The sequence below is a fragment of the Anopheles maculipalpis genome, chromosome X, assembly GCF_943734695.1.
Source record: "Anopheles maculipalpis chromosome X, idAnoMacuDA_375_x, whole genome shotgun sequence".
In the NCBI taxonomy this organism is placed as follows: Eukaryota; Metazoa; Arthropoda; class Insecta; order Diptera; family Culicidae; genus Anopheles; species Anopheles maculipalpis.
The window spans coordinates 17,663,613-17,687,772 of NC_064870.1; the positions used below are offsets into that span (position 1 = coordinate 17,663,613).

Consider the following 24,160-nt stretch of genomic DNA (forward strand, 5'->3'; position numbering starts at 1 on the left):
TCCTATTACTAGAAGTCCTAATGTTAAAATTATAGTCGAAGTATTATTATATTGTTGTTGTTGTTGTTTTTATTATTTGATAATTTTACATGTAGCTTGACATATTATAGCTTATATTGATACTGGTCTTCCTTTTTTAAACCTTAACACAATATTGTATAAAGTAGTTTGCTCGGTGGCATTGGGGATAATGTTTTGATATTGCATTAATAAGTATTAAACCTTTGGGAAAAATTAAAAAAAAACCCTGGTATCCTTTTTTAATTAGTCTAAATATCTACCTTATAATCTAGCTAGTTTATGCAACTCAGTTCGTGGAAAAGCAAAGCTTATTTTATCACCTAGTTTGTCCTTATATCTATATGTTACATATTTGTCGTATGTTATTTTGAGGTACTAAGATAGGTATTGTATGTTTATTTTCCTATGGATATCCTTTGTACTACGCCTTGGTGGAAAGTTTAATATGCGCTTCAAACATTTGTTTTGGAATATTTGCAGTCTAGCAATGTGAGATTTGGCACATTTGGACCACACCGGGCTTTATATAGTAGCAATTGGTTTATTAAGTTTAGTTTTGAATTCCTGTTAATGAAACAATAAAGGGACGTTAAACACTTTTCTCCACTGATAATTTTGTTTTCTAAGTGGTTTTTAAACGTCAATCTTTTATCTAAAGTAACTCCTAAGTAAGATACCTGGCTGCTCCATGCAATATTCGAGTGGTTAATCATTATATTACGATTTGGTATTTTATTTGAACTAGTGCAACGTGTGAAATATATTGCCTCCGTTTTATCGTCGTTTATTTTTAATTTCCATGTTTTGCAGTACGAGACATATTTTTTAATGCCTTGGTTAAAGTTTCTAGTAATGGGTCCTGGAAGTTTAGCAGAGGAGCTCATCGCAAAATCATCGGCAAAAGCAAAATATTTTGTAGACTTCGTTTTAGGTATGTCTGACATAAATATATTAAAAAGTACAGGGGATAAAACGCTTCCCTGTGGTTACCCGGCAGGGGGAATGAAAGGGTCAGATGTGGCTGATTTCAAGTGAGCTTGGCAACTACGATTTGTAAGGAAGGAATGAATCAATAGTATGTCTTTCGGACGGAAGTTGAAGCTAATGAGTTTAAATATTAGGCCATGATGCCAGACTGTGTCGAAGGCTTTCTCCAAATCAAGCAGAACCAATCTAGTTGATCTTTTTACACTACGCTGTAACTTTATGTGGTTTGACAGTCTATTAAGTTGGTCGGTGGTTGAAATTCCTAGTCGAAAGCCAAATTGAAAAGAGGGGACAATTTCATGTTGCAGAAGGTGTTTAGATATTTGCTTTTCTATTAATTTTTCAAATATTTTTCCTAGGCAATTAAGCAAGCTAATTGGCGTATAATTTGCTGGATATTGTGAATCTTTGTTTGGCTTAGCGATCGGAATTACTTTAGATTGCTTCCAGGCCGTTGGAAAATAGTTTAATTTGTAGCAACAGTTGAAAATGAATGTTAGGTATGTCATTTTTTCTAGGTTCCTTGACCAGGCTTCATTTCTTATTTTTTTAGTTTCGTTTTTAATCTCATTCGCTATTCTGATGTATGAGCTTTCAAGAGAGTGTTTTTTCTATCTCTCTGCCATTGTCTACGGATAACATTTCTGTACTTGATTTTAGAGAGAGTGGATGTCGGAAGGATGATTTTGTAACCTTCTGGTATAGTGAACGGCACAGCATCATTATGTGCGTCTTTTATTATTTTGGTGAAATGTTCTACCATAACATCGACATTGGGCTTAATCGTTTATATTTTTTAAGTTGAAGTTGGCTACATTGATTTTGTTGTCAATAAGATTTTTAAAATGAGACCAATTTGCTCTGGAATAATCAGCGATAGCATGTTTGGAACGATTTTGAGGTTTTATGTTGGAAATTTCCAGGCACACCGGGAGATGATCGGAGTCAAAATTTATAATTGTTTTTAGTGAGGATATGTCATGGAGGTTGTTTGAAAGAACTAGATCAAGAGTAGATGGCGACGGATTAGGACCGCTTGGAATCCGGATGAAATATTGAAAATTGTCCTCTTTGAACAGTCTCAAAGAGGGTTTTTCCCATCCGGTTGGATCTCGCGCAGTTCCATAGTTGGTGACGAGAGTTAAAGTCTTCGCAAATGATAAAACTATCCCGAATATTGCAAAGAGCCGTAATATCTTGCTTAAAACTGATGCATCCGTGTTTGAAGCAGGGTGGTAAATTGATATGATGTTTAAGGTATCGAGTGATGTTACTATGGCGATTCCTATGGCTTCTATTATTTTCAATTTTGGAAATGGAATTACTTTATGGCATAATTCTTTCGATATAGCTATCGCTACCCCACCTTTGATTCCATTCAATCTATCTAGCCTGTGTATAGAATAGTCTGGATGCGAAAAGCGGATGTGTGGTATAAGGAAAGTTTCACAGATCGCTGCTACTTTAATATTTTCTGATATAAGATAATTGTTAAATTCGATTTGTTTTGTGATGATACCGTTGGCATTCCAATATAATATTTTTAAATTACCCGCGAAGAGAATCTCTGAAACAGTATTTTGCTGTGATCTGAACGAACACGGATATGATATCTTTTTTAGACTTACATTTTGATAAATAGTTGAACACATCTTCAACGATCTCTCCGATTTCGTTCGGATTGATGTCGTTATCGCTCATTTCTCGTTGGTGCGAAGCTGCTTTGCGAAGTTTATCGTGTTTGGAGTGAATGTATGAGTGCGTGTGTGGCTTACTGTTGGTAACGCTGGGAAGCTTTCGGGAGCCATCTGGAACTTTGGTGGTGGTGGGATCTTTCTCTTCGGAGAAGTGGTCGTGGCGCGAGCGGGGCAGCCTCGGTAGTTGGCGGTGTGTCGATCTCCGCAGTTTGCACAGCGTAGCTTTGCCTGTGCTATTTTTCCTTCTGGGTCTGTGGTGCTCTTGCTTAGTGGGCACATGCTGGATTGGTGAGCGTCTGCACATTTGACGCACACAGGGGGACGGTAACAGTTTGCTTCACCGTGTCCGAAATGTTGGTAATTTCTGCACTGGATGGGTCCGATCTTGTGTGTGTAGAATTCAAACTGTACTCGATGATGGTTTACTACACGAACTTGTTTCAGTTCGCCTATCGTTATGAATCCTTTAGCGAAATGTAACAAATACATCGCTTGATCGTCGTACCGCTTTTTTCGGATAAGAAGCTTTTTCACCGAGGAAGGATTGATTTTGCATTCAGCAAGCGCTGCAATAATTTCTCCTATTGGCATGTCGGGTAAGCCAAAAAGCACGACTTTTGTAGTGTGCTCTTCAGGCAGTTGATGCGTGAAGAAACTTGTTTTTGAGTTTTTAAGTGCATTGACCACTGCCTTAAAGTCTTCTGTCTCCTGTACCATGATGACGATACCTTTTGTCGATGTGTTAGTGGAGTACCGTACGACGCCGGCAGATACGATTTTTTGTGAATTTCACCAACTGAAGTTCCCGTTACGACGATAGGTGGAACACGGATCGGTTTTTTTCTGCACATGTGCTTTTGGTGGTATTGCAGGTGCTGATGGGGCTTCTTCATCATCGACAAGAATGTTGAAGTTGTTGCTAATAGGCACTTTGGAAATATTACGCACTGAACTTTGGCGGTGAAGCTGGGTCAGCGACATTGTGGAGTTGCCATTTCTTGGCATGTTTCTCTTGCTACGACCCATGTCGATGGGACGAGCAATTCGTCTTTTGCGATCACTTAGAATTGTTTTTTTTTGTTTTTCTCTGTGTGTAATCTATCTGACGCACAAATGATAAGACACGTCCGTACCGCTTGGAGGTAAGGAGAGCAATGTGAGTATTATTATATTAAATTATAGTCGAGACTTGAATACTCGTTAAATCGTTAAATTGCATTGCTTTGGTTTGTTTGCGCCGTATTGCGTGTTATACCTAGTTTCATGTAGCATTCTTTGATGTCGAGATGTTTAGCTAGGGACTATGAGACTGATCTTGTTAAGTAGTGACGGTGCATCACTTTTCCCTTAGTATTACACCTACTATAAATGTGGCCTGTGCGATCTTTCGTCGTTTTTATAGCGGTTGTAAACTTAACAGTAACAGGCGTTCGTTGCAGTGCGGCAGATTGGTACTTGTACGCGTGTTGTCTATCTTGCCGGCGCTACACCTGCATGTTATCAAGTGCTATTACTTGTTCTTCTTTTCCTACATAAGATCTTTTTAAGCTACTTTACAATAAGGAGAATATGAATTAGATTTGTTTTCCTTTGCTGGGTTTTCATGCTAGTCATGATTTTTGGTTTGTACAATGAATTAATTCCGTCTACGACAAATACGGTTGCTCATAAGGTGAACAAGTGGATCTCCCGTAATATGTTTTTCATTGTAGGAAAATCTGGAATCTATGAGCCAGTTTCGAAGTAACTTCATCAAATGAGGTGTGTTGGGAAATATGTATGCTTTTTTGCTGGTAAGCGGTTGAATGAAATATGGTTTGGCAATGCCTTGGGCTCCCAAATTTCTCCAGCAAGAAACATTTGTTTGACGCTAGTTACTTACAATTGCTACAACATTTATAATGAGCTCACTTAACTTTTCTTTAATACTCAAAATGATCGTCTAGGTTATTTTTACTCCTTACTGAACAAACCGCGAGCAATTATAACTTGTTTGTATAACTAGCGTCTGTTCTCCATGTTAGGAGCGGCTCGTTGTCCTTCTGTCTTGGCATCCTACGAGACTTTAATCAGCTAGGATGCGTAGGCCCTCCGACGAGACAGGGTTTTTTGGGAGAGGTCTTGCAAGCCACCTCCAATACCATTACAACGAAAGGAATCCAAGAAATTTCGAATTGGATCAACAGATACAGACCCACGCCACGGAATTTTCTTCTTCTTCTTGGCGTAACGACCTCTAAGGTCATGCCGGTCTTCGAGATGGCTTACTAGACTACCGATACCACGTAGTTGTCAATCCTCACTACGGTGGGACGGTCCGGATGGGATTTGAATCCCGGTCCTGCCGTTTGAAGACCGGCGCCGCAGTCGCCTATACCACCGGGCCGCCCCACGGACGGAATAAGGACTACTGCAACCGACCGGCCACGGAATAAGGACTACGATTGGAAACCCGGGACATGGAACTGCAGATCCTTCACATCACCCGGAAGTACCCGTTTTCTTTCGGACGAAGTAAGGGCCCGCGGCTTCGGAGTAGTAGCACTTCAGGAGGTGCGCTGGAAAGGAGTAACGGAGCGTCCCTACCGCAGTGATTGCATGTTCTACCAAAGTGGTTGAGAAAATCATGAACTCGGTACGGCGTTCCTGGTCATAGGTGAGATGCGAAAGCGAGTGATCGGGTGGTGGCCGAACAATGAACGGATGTGCAGGTTGAGGATCCGCGGAAGGTTCTTCAATCTGAGCATTATCAATGTGCACAGTCCGGACCTTGGAAGCACCGATGACGATAAAGACAGATTTTATACGCAGTTGGAGAGGGAGTACGACCGCTGCCCACAACACGACGTCAAGATTGTCATCGGAGATTTGAACGCTCAGGTCGGACGGGAGGAGGTATTTAAATCCACGATAGGAAGTTTCAGTGCCCACCAGCTGACGAACCACAACGGGTTTTGGCTCGTGAACTTCGCCTTCTCCAAGCACATGGCCATTCGCAGCACCTACTTCCAGCACGCACCTCGTTTCAGTTACACCTGTAGATCACCACAGCAGACATATTCCCAGATTGACCACGTTCTTATCGATGGAAAGCACTTCTCGGATATTATTGACGTAAGGACTTATAGAGGAGCAAACGTCGACTTAGATCATTTCCTGGTTATAGTTCAGTTGCGCCAAAAACTTTGCGTCGCCAATAAGCTGCGCTTTCAGCCTACCCCAAGGCTCAACATAGATCGGCTGAGGCAAGCTGATGTGGCAAGGGACTTCGCAAACGCGCTTGGAGAAGCGCTGCCGGAGGACTCCATCACCGAGGCGATGTCCCTCAATGACCATCGGCGTATGGTGGAGCAAGCTATCAGCAACACAGCCAAGCGAACAATTGGCCGCGTAACACGTAACCAGAGGAAGGAATGGTTTGATGATGAGTGCAGGCGAGCACTATCCGAGAAGAACGCAGCGCGTATCCGCATGCTCCAGCGCGAGACCCGGCAGAACGTGGAACACTACAGATGACTGAGGCGGCAGCAGATCCGTCTCTTCCAGGATAAGAAGCGGAGTTTCGAAGAGTCGGACGACCAACTGATGCAGCAATTATCCCAGTCGGGGGAAACTCGCAAGTTCTACAGGATGTTGAATGCGGCACAGTGCGGTTTTACTCCGATGATCGCTATGTGCCGCAGCTAGGAAGGAGATATCCTGTCGGACGAGCGAGAGGTGATCAACAGGTGGAAGTGCTACTTCGACAGACACCTTAACGGAGCAGATGCAGGAAGCACTGAACTAGGCGCAGGAAGCAGAGGAGTGCAGAACTACGACAACCAGAATGACGATGACGAGCTACCTCCGCCATCCCTGGACGAAGTCATCAGTGCCATCAAACACAAACAAACACTGGCAACGATGGTCTGGTGGCCGAACTGTTAAAGATGGGTCCGGAGAGGATTTCTGCCATCATGCATCGGCTGATTGTTAAGATTTGGGATCAGGAAGAACTACCGGACAAATGGAAACTGGGTGTCATACACCCGGTGTACAAAAAGGGCGACAGGATGGCCTGTGCTAACTTCCGGGGCATCACAATTCTGAATGCTGCCTATAAGATCCTGTCCCGAATACTCTTTTGCACACTAGAGCCCCTTGCTACAGATTTCGTCGGAAGCTACCTAGCTGGATTTGTTGGAGGCAAATCGAAAACCGACCAAATCTTCAATCTACGGTAGATCGAAAATACCGGAAGCACCAGATCTCTACGCACCACCTGTTCATTGACTTCTAGGCGGCCTGCGATACCATAAATCGGACCGAACTATGGAACACCATGCAGCAGTACGGATTCCCTGGGAAGCAGGTACGGCTGCTAAAGGCCACTACGGACGGGGTACAGTGCAAGGTGAGAGTTTCGAGCATGCTGTCGGAATCGTTCGAATCTCACCAGGGTCTGAGGCAAGGAGACGGACTCTCCTGTTTGTTGTTCAACATCGCTCTGGAGGGTGTCATGCGGGCTTCGACATCCGGGGCACGATTTTCACGCGATCTCTCCAATTCCTTGGCTTCGCGGATGACATCGACATCATCGGACGGACAACTGTGGCGGTGTGCGAGGCGTACACCCGACTGAAACGCGAGGCTAATAGAATTGGATTGAGCATCATTGCGACGAAAATAAAATACCTGCTTGCCGGAGGCTCTGAACGTAAAAGAGCCCGAGTCGGAAGCAGAGTATCAGTTGACGGCGACGATCTCGAGATGGTAGAGGAGTTCTGCTACCTTGGTACGATCGTAACTTCGGACAACAACGTAAGCAGCGAAATCCGAAGGCGCATTGTTCAGGGGAATCGTGCCTACTACGGACTCCACAAACTCCTGCGATCCAGAAGACTCCAACGACACACGAAATACACGATACACCGCACCTTGATACGCCCATTACTTCTCCACGGATATGAGTCTTGGACTATTCTGACGGAGGACTCCAATGCACTCGCCATTTTCGAACAGCGGGTGTTAAGGACTATCTTTGGGGGTGTGTGCGAGCAGGGCGTGTGGCGAAGGAGAATGAACCACAAACTATCTGAGCTGTTTGGCGGTGCTGATATCCTGACGGTAGTCAAAGCCGGAAGGATACGTTGGCTGGGGCACGTGATGAGGATGCCGGACTCATGCCCCACCAAGAAGGTGCTCGTCAGCGACCCGTTCGGCACGACGTGTAGAGGAGCACAGCGAGCTCGTTGGCTGGATCATGTGGAGTCTAACCTGACGGAGATCCGATGTAGTCGTGGATGGAGGACTCCAGCCCTAAATCGAGTTTCCTGGAAACTGGTTGTCGACCTGGCCAAGTCTCCTGGCAGGCTTGAGCAGGCCACCGAAGAAGAAGAAGCTATCAGCAATATTTTACGCACTATCGATGATAGCAGCGAGACCTTCGGACCAGTACTTCATTTTCACTGATAGCCGTGGTGCCATTGAGGCTCTGAGATCCCCGAAGGCTGTTAAAAGTAAAGAGAAGGCTGACTCACGGGCCAAAACAGGCGTCCAACAAGGCGCTTTTTACGACCGACCTATCTAGGCCCAGGAGTTTATCCGTTTCCCACATCAACTTTCTCTGTTTCGCTGGCAGAGCATGTGGGAGGCGGATGAACTCGGGCGTTTTCTCTTCTCGATCTCTCCGCAAGTGTCCCTGCGGCCTTGGTTCGATGGGCTCTCTGTAGACCGGGCATTCATACGAATGATGTCTCGACTGATGTCGAATCATTTTGCGTTGAATGCTCATCTACAGCGTATAACTCTGGCTCAGACAAAAGTGTGTGGCTGCGGTGACGTATTCCACGATGTGGATCACCTTCTGTGGTCTTGCGTGGAATTTGAAACCGCAAGACCCTCCTTGTTGAGCGCAGTCGAGCATAGCGGCATACGACCGGGTACTGAAATTAGAGAAGTGTTGGCCACCAGTGACCTACCCTACATGAGGATCATTTACCGATTCGCCAGAGACAACGGTCTTGTCCTATGATTCCGCATCGCTATTATCCTTTGAATCCTATTCGAATTCCACCATTCCTTTTTTGTTAAATGTTTTGTTGTCTATGTCTTAGGTGTATTGCTTTGTAGTGCCACAGGTGATCTGATGTCGGGACAACAGCACGCGGAAGTGATTCCAACACTGGCTGGCATTATTTACATTTTTATGCATTATAAAAGAGAGGCAGGCATTATTTACAGTACAGTGTTCTCTAGTCCAGTCCAGCTTTGACACAACGATTTTGACAGCGTTAGCGTTGGGTTCGAGGATTTTTGGCGGGATCATTCTCGAGTCGCTCTTGCTGCTGCGGGATGGAACTTTTCGATCACTCTTAGATTGGACGCTGACCAGAGCGAGCTTGGAATGTCACTGCTGGACTGCACTGCAGAACACGGTACGCAGACAAATAAATGTTCGTGCTGTCTTAACAATGTTTATATTGTTTGTTACAGTCGAGACCAAACCACAAAGGTCAACAATAGAACGGCTGCAACACCACAATATAGTCGGAATTCGGATGCAACCAACCACCCTAAAAGCAATAGTTACAGAAATAGCACCGGATCAATAACAATCACCTCTACATCATCATCAGCAGCACCTTCACTCTTACAACTCCGCTACAATCGAGTATGCCCAGGCATATAAAAGGGAGGAAATGCTTGTTAATATGTACTTTGTATATTTCGTATAGTCACCACAAGCGGAGGTGACAGTACGGATTTACGAACGCAGAGTACGACAACTCCGGTTCAAAATGTTCACACACAGCGTTGAATTCACGGCACATGGCGAGGAACGGATCAGAGGCGCCAAAACGAGTACGATCGTATCGACAGCGCCGGCGAGTCGATACGATTGTCAAGTAGATCTGCGACAAAAAGTCTCTGCGCGTTACAATTCCGCTGTTTCAGCGACTCCAAACCAAGTTACGCGCCATGACGTCCATTGTAGTTCACCTGGACACTCTAGCAACGCAGCGCAAACCGTGTAAATATACGCTGGATGGATTCTCGCGAGCCAACGAGCGTGCCACAGTTCGAACTAAGGATCAGTACAGCATCTTAACGGCAATCGGGTCGGTAAGCATGTAGCTGATCTTCCTGGTTGCGTATGGGAAGGTACATTTTCGTGTCTTTCAGCGTAAACCAGGTGGCTATCAGGAGCAAGCACACGTGTGACGTCGTTCAAGAATATCACGAAGAGAAGTGGACCAAAGTTGCTTACTTGTGGCACTTCTGAAGTTCTGTTGATACGTCGAGAGGTTAGAAGTAAATTCTCATTTTCTGAATAAATTCTCATTAAAAATGTTCGAACCAAGTTTCAATAATTTGATTCCCTATTTGTGCACTCTTTTGGGAATATATTGTTGGAAGATGAGTTTTCCACGCCATGGAATCAGCGATTCAGTTGAAAATTTTATAACTCATTTTTCGACCAATACTTAGCAGTAGGCCAAACGCGTCTATTAATTCAATCCATAACATTAACCCAAAGAATTGTTTGTTCTTTGTTTGTTGTTGTTCAGCATTTGTTGGTTTCCACATGCGTGCATGTTGGTTTAAGTTGCACAATGTATTAGATTTTTGTTGCGCGTATCGGTTTCTTTCTCGTACAACCATGTTTACAACATCGTCGTCGATGAACAATGAAAAAACATCATTAGGTCGGAGACGGTTGGTTTGTTAAACGTGAACGATTTTTGTCGACCACTAAATTCACTCCACAGAAAATCATCATGCTCGAATCTTGCTGCACTTTCAATATTTCTTTCTTCTTCCAACTGTAACTCGTGTAAAATTTCTTCAGTACCACTTTGAGCATCACATTCACTATCGAATTCAGAATCTGACGAAACAATTATGTTGTACCTTCTTTTTTTTTTTAGTGCCATGATATCTTCCTTAAAAAGACGTTTGTTTCAGGTATCATCTCTAAATATCTCTTAATCGCTGAAATCCGATCCTGTTGTGAAGGATTTATTCATGTTAGCATACGTTAAAATTTACAAATTACTTCAGTTTTGAAGTTTTTGAAAACTTCAAATGGAACGAAAAACGAGCAAGCTTCGCGATAGTTTGGTTGGTAATAAATCGTTCATTTCATGTACGAAATCTGCTGAGCCTTAATTGCAAAATCGTTTTTCGCGCTGCCTAACTTACAGTTACCCTTTATTTTATTTATTTTTTGTTATTGTTATGTTGTCTATGTCTTATGTGTTTCTGTAGTGCCGCCAGAGATGACGAGGCAACGGCATTCGGGAGCAATTTCCACAGTTAGGAAAGTCGCTGCAGGATAGAACATGTCGATCATTTCTGAATCCGATGCTGATCTGGTCAAGCTATGAGTGTCACTGCTGGACTGCACTGTAGAACGCTGTACGCAGGCAAATTCTTGTTTGTGCTGTCCATGAAATAATTGCTGTTTTGCTGCAGTCCAGGTTTTGCTGCGAAATCTAAAGCTCGACAAGAGAAGAGCCAAAACACAACAGCAGCCAAAAAATCCACTCACCATTGATAGCCATATCACTATTACCGAACCAACATCGAATACATACATGATGCCGGATACATACAACATCAACCAAGATGGCCCGGGAGTGCAACCAAAATAGCCCAGAACAACAACCACGCATTTACCAATTATACACTACGCAGCATACCCGGGATAAGACAAATAACAGGGACGAATTGCCTTGTTGAATTTATGTTTATTATACATTCATCACCGGGGTTCAAATCCCATACGGACCATCACCCCGTAGTGAGGACTAACTCTTCAACTCTGTGGTATCGGAGAGTCTAGTAAGCCATTCGATGGCCGGCTTGAACTTAGAAGTCCTTAAGCCAAAGAAGAAGAAGACCGGCCAGCTCCGACGGTGGGAAGCCAGCATCATAAAATATAAATAAATAAATAAAAATTATAAATAGCATTTTGTAATCTACCTCGTTATATATATATTTTGCACTTACTGCATCTAGGATGGTAGTAATTATAACTGTTACCTTCTTCTTCTACTTGGCTTAACGACCTCTAAGGTCACGTCGGCCATCGAGATGGCTTACTAGGCGGTCTGGATGGGCTTTGAACCCCGGTCCTACCGTTTCAAGACCGGCGCCGCTGTCGCCTACTCCACCGGGCCGCCCTGTTACCTCTTACCATTTCGGGTCAATCTTAACAGTTGTTAACTACCAGGCGCCTCCATCATTCTTCGATCAAGACTTTGTATTACTTGTTCGTTCGCATCGTTAAATTGTTTTTAAACAATTGTTTAGCTATCTTATTTTAAATAACATACCATACACACTGCTGTTTAAGACTAAATAAGTGTTAGGATGACATCTTTTGTTCAAGCTCAACTGATTTATGAAAGTTGACCGTAAAAACGTTAAGGCAGTTAATTACGTGGAAACACAATTTATACATACGATTTCAATACGATGTGATCCCATAGTGCCATATTAGTTAGTACTCGGTTCAATTTATTACAGGCTGTGGGTACAAATATATCAAAAAGCGGTGTGATATCGAACCATATGATGCATAAAAAGCTTAGCAAAACTTAGAAACAGCAGTAATGATAATCGAGAGTCTTCCACGAAACATGATGTAGTGAATTAAGAGTAGCAGAACTATTCGACAAAAATCACAATTGTTAAAATAAACTAACATTAATAAATGAAATTAGTAAAGAAAAAAATTAAACAAGATTTTATAATGAACACAGATTTATTGATGATTGTAGATTGTAGTCAAATGAATGCCGCTGAATGTGTGACAAAATTAATAGCATTATGTACAGATGTATGTATAGAATGGAATTTTTATCCTCGCATATGATACATGATGATTTCTATCATATTCCGTAACTGCGTTGATGGTGTGAGTGTACATAATATTCGTTTGAGGCGTTGTTTTAGAGGCGTTTTAAGTAAAGTTATTTATGTTCCATGTTTTAGAACTCATGATGATATATACGTATGCATACGCGCAGCACCTTTCATATTCCGAATAAAACAAACTGGAAATAAAATCTTTTTTTTTTATTTATAATTGACTATGACGTGGAAATACAATCTGATACTACAATTTAAACGATTAAAAAAGTCATGCGAAAAAAAACATCAGCTTTCCTCCGTACGATTAATTTATTTTCACGTAGCTAAAATATCATTTACAGTAGTTTTTAAATCTACTGCGAATCTACTGCCAGATTTTGGCTGTAGTATCATGTGTTTATTTTCGTTTTTTTTATTTCTAAGTCTGACCAGCTTTTCATCTCGTATCCAAAAGCCACGTTTCTGTTGTTTTACGAACTTTGCACAACATGCCGAAGAAATTCGGAGCCTTCGCTCGGTTCCCGTTCGGTTGGATTGATCGGAAATCCGAAGCTTTTAGTGCATCGGCCGACGTTTTTCCCATCCAATAGCCTTTCGCTCGGTGCTCGTCGTGCAGTCGTAAGGACGATTCAGGATACAAATTTGAGTTCGTTTCAGCGCACGAATCAGTTTCACTTGTACCGCTGCAGTAATGCTACACAATTTTGCACAAGATTATTCGTCTATAGTTCTATATTGTACCGCAGTGTAGTGTGAATTTGTGAAAATTGAGGTGCCAACAACTAATTAAACTGGTGTTGGATTTGAATATACTTTCAAACATTTTTCATAGTTGATATAGCGCAATGAAAATAGAAAAATCTGAACACCAATTGAAGATAAACGCTGTGCATAATGTGTTAAAACGTGCTACTATAGTATATATGTTTCGTGGTTGAACATAATAAGAAATTTTGTTGAAAACATGGTTAATAATTACTCCAAATTGATAGAAAGTTCACCATAATTGTATCAATGTATAAAAATGAATAACTTTCCAAACTCGTCTTTGGTAATCCGCAGTCAATTGAGTATAATTGCGTGCGCATGTACATGTACATAAAAGTTTGTTTATTTATATAGCTATACATATATCTGCCATTTATATTTTAGGTGTATGAAAAACATTTTTAAAACTTTTTTGTAAACTTCTTACTCCATCGTTTCCATTAAATAGCTTGATATGAAAGATAAAGGTTATGAAATTTATTTTATTCTTTCTTACTTTTCCATTTGTGTTTTATTCTTTAATTTTGTACTCTGAATAATTTACAAGTTTATGGTGTAAAACAGGTTTCCGTGACTTGGATATAGGTGAAGAAATGCAGTGACGTTGCAATAACTAAAGTAATAATACAAAACATGAATGAACCAGAAAAGGAATAATTTCTTCTATCAACAAATCAACACAATCAATCAGCTTAATTTATGCTTTAGACTATGTTTCATATAATCCGATTAACATGTTTAGTGCGTGTAGTGAGTGGAAATAAATAAGAGAATAAAAAAGAAAGGTTTTAACAGCTAAATGAGCAATAATCATTGAACGAATTCCAAAAGATGCAATATTAAAGCAAAATAAACATAAAGATAAAATAAGCGTTGGAGGAATTATTTACAAAAAATCATTTTTAAACAGTTTGATCAATGCCTTTCTATTTTCGTACAAAGTTTGTCATATTGCTTTAACTTTTATTATTTTTTTTTTCCTAGTCTAGTCGTAGGCTTAGTCGTATAGCTAAATTTCATTTTGAAATGAAAAAAGTGGAAAAGAATCAAAATTTTGTAATGATTTTTTTTTTTTATTTTGCAAACACTTATTTATTTTTATTCAAATGTTGCGGTTCTCCATCGTGTTGCCACATTTTGTTGACATTTTACAGTAATAATTTGAATAATCTGGCAATAATAAATAATTTGGGGGCGGCCCGGTAGTGTAGGCGACAGCGGCGCCGGTCTTTAAACGGCAGGACCGAGGTTCAAATCCCATCCGGACCGTCCCCCCGTAGTGAGGTCTGACGAACCAACTACGTTGTATCGGTAGTCTAGAAAGCCATTTCGATGGCCGGCATGACCTTACAGGTCGTTACGCCAAGAAGAAGAAGAATCTGGCCGTTCTTCAGACAATAAAACTAACAATAGTAATTTGAGCAATTTAATTCCACATTCTATATTGAAAAAGTTCAATTTACAAGCTTTCTTTTGCTTATTTATTTTTTTATTCATATTTTTTCAATGTCGGATCGTAATTTTCAATGCCTCGTGTAAAGTAAGATGTATACATGCACGCAGCAAATTCTATGTGTCATACATATAGCTGTAAAAAATATACAATTGCTGCGCTATACATGTAGCCGTTCCGTAGATATACATCGTACGTGTTTTGAATGCGATGCATAAATACGCAGTATTTATAGGCTGCAGTATAAATACGCAGATGTGAGCCAAATATTTGAAGGAAAAATATTATCCCCACCAAAAGTGAGACAACAGATATGCCGTTTTGCTACCAAAAAAATTGTATTTACATACACATTTATCAGATACTTTTTTTAGACATAAATTTGTAGACACATTTCACATAAAGCTTTAGGCTTCTCCAAGCGCAAGGCAATAAAAATATTTTTATTTTTTTCTTTAACTCATACGAGTACTTGCTTAGTTGGTGTTGCATGCTATACACTATGAGAAACAAAATAAATGCTTTTTTTTAGATTAAACAAAAATCTTCACAACCAAGGAGGATGATATACAGTTTTTGTATTTGTTGTTAAATTCGTCGTACGTAACATTTTTGGTTCGTACAACGAAATCAAAACAACACCCGAAGCAGCTCTGTGGTATTTAGAATGTATAGTCTTAGCCAAGTTAGATGTTTCATATCTATAGATGTTTAACATATAGCATATGTACATGTGCATGTATACCATTCACACATGTATACTACATTAACTCACCGAACAACTTAGTCATAGTTTCATTTAATTGCGATATTCAACAGCTTGTACGTGGTTTGGTTTCATTTATTTCATTCTTATGTGGTTTATTCTATCTATAATACATTTTTTTTGTCGTTGTCGGAGAGCCGTCATACTCAAATATAGATAGTTTTTGTTTGTTTGTTAAATATTTATTTTTGACGATATTGGTTACAATTTTAATAGGATCGAGAAAGACTGCATTTTCCAGAATTCTTGCAATTTACTATTTTCCACATAGTTAATAACGTTCAGGACTCTGAATTGTAGAACCACATTTTCTATTGAATCGGACAGTCTATTCAGTTTGTGGTTTAATTTCGTGGTTTATGTACATTAACACATTATTGAATCCATTTGAAATTATTTCTGTCCGGAAGAAATGGAACACGTTCAGGCGGACCTGAATACCGTTATGTTTTTACGATCCTTTTTAAAACAAAAAATAGATTATTTACAGGAATTCCTGAACCGAATTATATCAATCTTGGTTTTGACGCGGCTCGGTATCCAGGGCAGTAGCGATACTGATTTTCTTACAGCAAGATTGTACATCGAATCCCGTCTGGACTGCGTCCCAGTACTGTCTATCCAGCTATAGAGAAAGCCTTCAATGGAAGGCCAAGAGCGCTAGGTGGTTGTTGCGTAAAATGAGAAGAAGAACGTTCTGTGAAACTAAACATTTAGTCTGGTTCCAGTGAATTTTCAGTTTTTGTTTCACGTCTATCTGAAATGCTTTCAACTTGATTAGTTCATAATGAAATCTTTACACACGCTCCTAGAGATAGAAATTTACTTTTCATGCTTGGAAGTTGTAGATATGCAGTAAATTGCCATTTAACATGTTTAACCAGCCAGTAAAATGACGATATCGATGTTATACAACTCATCAAGACGATCAGTACGATCCTAATGGGATTCTTAACCATAGCTGGCATGTGAGCAGGATCTGTCGCTAATAAAACTAAGAATAAAGCTATGCTCACTCGCCAGCTCACAACTCAGATGGTAAGGCTTTGGTTTTGTCTTTTTGTAAACCATTGTTGTAAAACGATATTTATCGGAAAAAGAGAATTATGTATTATTTACCAATGGTATAAAATTTTTGAAACATGAGAAGAATAGAGATTCACTCTATTAGTGCTACTTTGTCATTAGCCCTTTTGCTGTCGTGTATTTACTTCGTTCATTAAATTCTATTTTTAATTGTTCAGATTGCCGCCATATTGCTTCCCAATACTTTTTATGATTTTTTTTAACATGTGTTCTATTCAAAACCCTTCTGATATGTCGCGTTTACTTATGCGTCGAACAGTGTATTTCTATCACTTTTACCACAAAGAGTAACATCCTGCTTTATGCCTAAAACCTGAACGGTGCTGTCATCAAACGTAAACGTTGTGTCAGAGATCTTGGAGTGATCTTTGACGGTAAGTTGAACTTCTATGAGCAATTGGAGCACATAGTCATAAGGAGCAACCAGCTTATTGGCCTGTTAAAGCGTCTGGCGTTAGATTCAGTTGATCTGACTTCGGCTAAAACGCTCTACTGCTCGTTCCTCCAGATCAGTCGTAGAGTACGCATCCGTAGTGCGGTGGCATTCATCTGCTCGGTTTCTGGCGCACTTCGAGTCAATCCAGCTATAATGCACAAACACTCTACGTTCCTGGTGTACTCCCGTAGATAAGAACTGTCGCTGTGCGCTACTGGGGCTAGATACGATGCGGCAGCTTTCCTGTAACACGACGAGATTCTTTGTAGCGGGCTTTTTGGACAATCGGATCGTCTCGCCAGCTCTACTCTCTGCAATTAGTCTTTACGTCCCGGCGAGAACTCTCCGAGCTAGGAAACTACTAGATGTTGAGGAACGCCGCACTCTATTCGGTTCTTCAGACCCTTTCTTGTCAATGTGTTGTGAATTTAATTTCGTGTCTGACCGCTATGTGTCCAACCTGACACGTGCCGCGCGTTTCAATTTTTCTGCTTCCGTGAGTCCTTGTACCCGTTAGCGTCTTTGTCTGAGTCAGCCTTTTGTATTTTTTATTATAAAATAAGATAGCTTTAGATGCTTTAATAGGGCTTCAAAGTCCCGTTTGAATGATAATTAAATGAAAATAACTTCTGTATATTTTTTTTTCTTGTGGTACTGTTGTTTTGAGACCAACAGTAACATTAAACCATTTCTAGATTACCCCGAAATGTTTATTTACAATGATTATGACGGTCCAGTGCCGTACTTTCACCCCTTCGGAATGTATCGATACCTTAATTTTTTGTAACCATATACCGCAAAGAGGCAAATGAGTTCTTAAAGGCCAAAAGTCTCTAGGAAATAAAAAATATCTAAATTTTTTATACTTGTTCTCTAGCTCCAGCAGATTAATCTCATCAGTTATTGAATATAGTTTGACTTCGATATGAAATCAGTCCACTTCAAGTCCTGGCAGAAAACAATGGTACAAAAACAATAAAACCACACATTATATCCAATTTTTTCTACTTAAATTTCGTTGCGTATGACTGTTACAACCATACTGCATTATAAAAATCAGCATCATCAAATTACCGAATGATTATAAAAACAGTAGACGTAGTAGGGAACAGCGGCGCCGCTCTTCAAACGGCAGGAGCGGGGTTCAAAACCCATCCCCCCGTAGTGAGGACTGACGAACCAATTACGTGGTATCGGTATTCTAGTAAGCCATTTCGATGGCCGGCATGACCTTAGAGGTCATTTAGTCAAGAAGAAGAAGAAGAAGAAGAAGAAGAAGAAGAAGAAGAAGAAGAAGTTAAATAGCATAAATGGCCGCAACTCAGCTGACTCATATTAAAGTGAAACGTGTAGCGTAAAATAGTACAAAAACTTGTGATGAAATTCAGTCAATAGGACATACGCAATTCGGCAAGGACACGCTAAAAGAATTTAAAGAAAAATCCACTTTTGTTTTCGAACGTACTTTGGCTTCCATCTGCAAAATAAAAAGTTATTTGTAGTAGATTTCCTGATTGATGCCAAGATATTTTCATATGCTCAACAACTTTAACGACAATAGGGCCAGGCTCGGATACTAAATTATCGCACGCCAGTTATCGAATCCCATCCAAAAAATTTCCGTCGCACGCAGCATATTTGTTACTGGTTAAATCAAGTACAGGAAGCCAGATGAAGGGGCGGTTCGGTGATAAAGACAATAGCGGTCCCGATCTTCACAAGCCAGGTCTGTTCCCCAGTGACATAGCATCCAACCATCCTGATAACCACAACCTGATACAAGACCGGTGTGAGAACCAATAAGGAAAACATAAATCATGACTTATCAGGACTTCATTTTTGCTTCCTATTTTCATGAAAGCATTTGTTTTTCAATTGAATTTCTACAATTAACTGTACTCAACATTGTTTAAGAATCTTAAAAACTAAAGCATGAAACACGATCAAATCCGTGTACCACGAGAAGCAAATTAAAATGCAAAATTTACACCAAGCATTTGGAACAATTCAAAAAAAATTCCTAGATTTTGGTTTTTTATATTTATCACGAATAACAGCAAGGTTAGGAACGAATTTTATTTTAAGCCCGCAATGGGGCCTGGTCATTGTTTACGCATTTGAAAAAACAAAACTCCATGGGCTTGAAATAAAATTCGTTCCAAACATCGCTGTTATTCGTGATAAATATAAAAAACCAAAATCTAGGAAATTTGTTTTTGAATCGTTTCAAATGCTTGGTGTATGTTCTGCATTTTAATTTGCTTCTCGTGATATTGCTCGCAACTCCTTTCAACTCAGCAGGGTGACAATTCCTCCTCCGAGCCGTGAAAAGGCACCGTATACCGGATGTGTTCGGTTGAAGTCTTTATAAGGTAGAACAAAAAAATAATATAATACTCATATAAATCCTTGAAGTCTTTATGCAGTTATCTGAAAAGATGGTACTTAGAAATCTGGTTTGCCATTAGTTAGCCGGTATGATATAGATTAGCCGGTATGATTTTTTTTAAATTTATATTTGATGATGAAGGCGCTCCGCCGTATCATCACCAAACAGGTTAATAATTCTAGAAGAAGAGGACGCCAGAAATGGTGATCCAGACATTCTTCGGATGTTAAACCAAATAGAGGAAGATAAGTTAAGAGTTTAAGTGATTCTTGTAAGTTCTATGGTTCTTCTTCTTATTATTCTTCTTGGCGTAATGGCCAATAAGAATTACAAGCCGGGAATCAAATCCCATCAGGATCGTTCCCTCGTAGTGAGGACTGACTATCCAACTACGTGATAACTGCGAGTCTAGTAAGCCATTCGATGGCCAGCATACCCTAGAAGGTCATTGAACCAAGAGAAAGAAGAAAATGAAGCTCCCACATGTTTTTATTTGTCTATATGCAAGATATAGTTTATTGCAACAATTCATACGAATCAGACTTTTTATATTTTTGTTACATTTAAAGTATTTTTTTACATTCTCCAAGTCATAGTTTAATTTATTTCTTCTCTTTGTTTATTTACTTGTTTAACAAATGTTGGATATTGTAACAAATAGCTAATATATTTAACAAATTTTCGCTGATATTTGCAGCTCACTTTTCGTAATTGGTACAAAATCGTTAGAATACGGTTTGGCAAATGAACGTTCTTTCGTATTAGGAATTTGCTGTTTACAATTACTAACGATGTGTTTTGTGCTCTTGTAACGCTCTCTACGTTGATATCCTTGTTTGTATATAAATAGTCAATGCAAATAATGATACGCAATAAATGTCCAATTTTCATATTTCCTTTCCTTCAATTTTGTTTTTTCAAAACATTCACTAATTTCTTTCTTTTCTTTTACAGATTGTTGCTAGACTGTTGTTGCCAATGTAATTGATATAATTCAAGCATTAGAGTTTATAAAAGTGAACTATTATATTAATAGTTGTTTACCGTATTTATACAACAACAACAAGCAGTAACTATCACACGTGGTGTCAACAATATCAAGTAGAACGTTTAAATGTGCATATATGTAAGCTAACAGCCTGTCGACAACGAAAACGTGACGATTTTTCCAGTGATAGTGATAAAAAAAAACAAAAAGTAACTGTAATGCATCTCTGCTGACTGTTTAAAACTTACTAGACACATATTCATCAAATACAGTTTTTTTTTATCAAGCGCAAAGTGAAATACAGAGCGGAAAATTGCATGCTCTAGAACTGCAATAACTAGTGCTTAGTTTTGCAAACATATTGTGGTAGTGCTTTTTTTTTACAAAACTAACAGACGTATTGAAATCGTATGCAACGAGAGCTTATAACCAAATTTTGCTCAGTATATAGAATCGTACATCGAACGTAACAGGAAGAGAAATTTCGTATCTACCGAACTCAAATATGTAGATAATCGATAAATTATCTGCTCTGCACAAGCTTATTCGGCTCATATGGTGTAAACAAAACGGTTTTATACAGTGTTGTAAAGTATCGTTTGAAAGAACCAGAAGAAGTACACATCAATAATGCAACTAAAGTTCTACATTGGCACGACTCTGCTTATCGCTATTTTGCTGCACGTCAGTGGTAAGTATAAACAAGACCCAAAAAAAAAATCACACACAAACACACAAAAATTACATTTTTAAAACAACTACACAACCAACCTCTCGCATAGATTCTTTCGGATGCTTATTCTAGGTTTGTTTGCTAACTATATTATCCACATTGTTGAAAAAAACAGCGCTGTAAACGATATAGAAATCCTTAAATGTTCATTGAAACCTATGTTTCGTCATCCATATATTTTTATGTATTATTTATTTTATTTATTTACAATTGATTATGACGGTCCAATGCCGTATTGTCAACACCGCTTGTGTTGAAAAAAAAAAAAAAAATTACAATCATATTGATAAGGCATTTCCTCCCTATTATTTGCCTTATCCCGGGCATACTCGGTTGTGGATGGTTGTGGTGATGGTGTTGATGATGCTGATGATGATGATTATGATGATGATGATGTAGTGGTGGTTGTTGTGAGTTTTGATGGTCCGGGGCTATTGCTGTGTCTATTGTGATGATGGTGGTTGGTTACATCCGAATTCCGGCTATAGTGGTGATGTGGCCGTTCTATTGTTGTCCTTTGTGGATTGGTCTGGACTGCAACAAACAAACAAATATTGTTTAGACAGCACATTTATTTGTCTTCGTACAGTGTTCTCCAGTGCATTCCAGAAATGACATTCCAAGCTCAATCTAGTCAACGTCCAATCAAAGGATGATCGACAAGCTCTATCCCGCAGCAGCGAAAGCGACTTCACTACTCCCGCGACTGAACCCGCCGCACACCCCGAACCCGACGCCAACATTGTCAAACTCAATGTGCCAAAACTGGACTGGAGTGGAGAACACTGCACTTTGAACAACGCCTGCCTCCCTTTTACGGCAGTGTTGGAATCACCCTCGAGTGCTATTGCCCAGTCATCGGATCACCCGTGGCACTACAAAAAATACACTTAAAACATAGACAACACAACATTTAACAAAAAAGGAATTGGGGAATACGAACAAGGATTGGAAGGATACTTGGGATGTGGAATCATAGGACAAGACCGTTGTCTCTGGCGAATCGGTAAATGATCCTCATGTAGAGGAGGTCCCTGGTAGCCAACACTTCTCTAATTTCTGTACCCGGTCGTCTGCCGACATTCTCGACTGCGCTCAACAAGGAGGGTCTTGCGGTTTCAAATTCCACGCAGGACCACAGAAGGTGATCCACATCGTGGAATCCGTTACCGCAGCCACATACTTTTGTCTGAGCCAGAGTTATACGCTGTAGATGAGCATTCAACGCAAAATGATTCGACATCAGTCGAGACATCATCCGTATGAACGCCCGGTCCACAGAGAGCCCATCGAACCAAGGCCGCAGGGACACTTGCGGAGAGATCGAGAAGAGAAAACGCCCGAGTTCATCCGCCTCCCACATGCTCTGCCAGCGAGACAGGAAAAGTTGCTGTGGGAAACGAAGGAACTCCTGGGCCAAGATAGGTCGGTCGTAAAAAGCGCCTTCTTGGACGCCTGTTTTGGCCAGTGAGTCTGCCTTTTCATTGCCGGGAATTCCACAATGAGAAGGGACCCAAATTAGCGAGATCCTATACGCCTTATCGAACATTGAGCCAAGCAGTTCAATGATTTTTATGGTAAGGAAATCCTGACTCTTAACAGCCTTCGGAGATCTCAGAGCTTCAATAGCACTAAGGCTATCAGTGAAGATGAAGTACTGATCCGAAGGTCTCGCTGCTATCATCGATAGTGCGTAAAATATTGCGGCTAGCTCTGCGGTGTAAACACTACATGGCTGCCTCAGTTTGAAAAAAGCTTCGGTGAACTCGCTAAAAACACCGAAGCCAGTGCCCTCCTCAGAGGATGATCCATCAGTGTAGTACTGGCTTATTTGGTCTAAATGACCATACTTATCCATGAAAATACCCGGAACTACCCTCGGGCGAAGATCATTAGGTATGGTCTTAATTTCCTCGTGCAATGAGGAATCTGTTATTAAAATGGAACTGTAGTTCTCAGGAAGGGCAGCACGATTTAATGCCTGTGGAGCGCTAGCATGCACTTGTAGGGCAACAAAATCTTCGTAGATCTTGAGGATTTTGCTCTTAGAACCTGTCTCTAGAAGCGCTTCAAAATTTTCTATTATCAAGGGATTTGATACTGAACAACGGACTAGAAGGCGAAGCGACAGCATTTCAAAACGTAGTTTGAGCGGCATCACTCCGGTCATCACTTCTAGGGACATGTTGTGTGTGGATTTCATGCTCCCTAGTGCGAGTCTAAGACAGCGGTACTGTAGCCTTTCAAGCTTGAGTATCAACGTATTGGATGCCCAATGGAAGCATATGCTTCCATATTCCAATACGGATAGCACCGTTGTCTTATACAGTCTCAGGACGTCTGATGGATGTGCGCCCCACCAGAATCCTGTGACTGTCCTTAGAAAGTTGATTCTTTTACTGCATTTTTGCACCAGACGGGTGAAGTGAGTACTCCAGTTTAGCCTAGAATTGAACCATACACCAAGGTATCGAAAATTGTCGGTAATTGATATCTTTTCACCATACAGAAAGACATCAATTTTCGGGTCATATAGCCTTTTCTCCCTGTTTTTTCCCGTATCGCTAAAAGGAGAAAAGACTACCATCTCAGTTTTCGTTGCAGAGAACTTGATACCAAGGTTTTCAGACCACTCGGAAAGATTGTCCAGAGTGGTTTGTAAAGCCAGTTGTATTTCGTCGGCGTCTCTGCTTGCAACAGATATAACGCCGTCGTCTGCCAATTGTCTAAGACTGCAGTTTGGCGCTAGACAAGAGTCTATCTCACTAACATAAAAGTTATATAACAGTGGGCTCAAGCAGGACCCTTGTGCTAGTCCATGGAAACTGGTCCGCTTTAACTGCACGTGACCATTGTTGAAATTCATAGCTTTTTCCGACAAAAGGTTGAATAATAAGTTATTCAACTTTGGTCCCAGGCCCGCATTTTCTAACTTTTGACTCAGTTTGTATGGAGAAACTGAGTCAAATGCCCCC

General features: G+C 40.4%; 1 protein-coding gene across 1 annotated transcript in view; it reads left to right on the top strand.

Annotated features, from left to right (window-relative positions):
* Nucleotides 1–5,366: 5,366 nt before the first annotated feature.
* Nucleotides 5,367–24,160, top strand: part of LOC126564118 (uncharacterized) — an 81,591-nt gene continuing 62,797 nt past the window's right edge. Inside the window, exon 1 of the mRNA XM_050221055.1 lies at nt 5,367–6,102. Coding sequence (XP_050077012.1) covers nt 5,367–6,102 — 736 coding nt within the window. The remainder of the gene's footprint in view (nt 6,103–24,160) is intronic.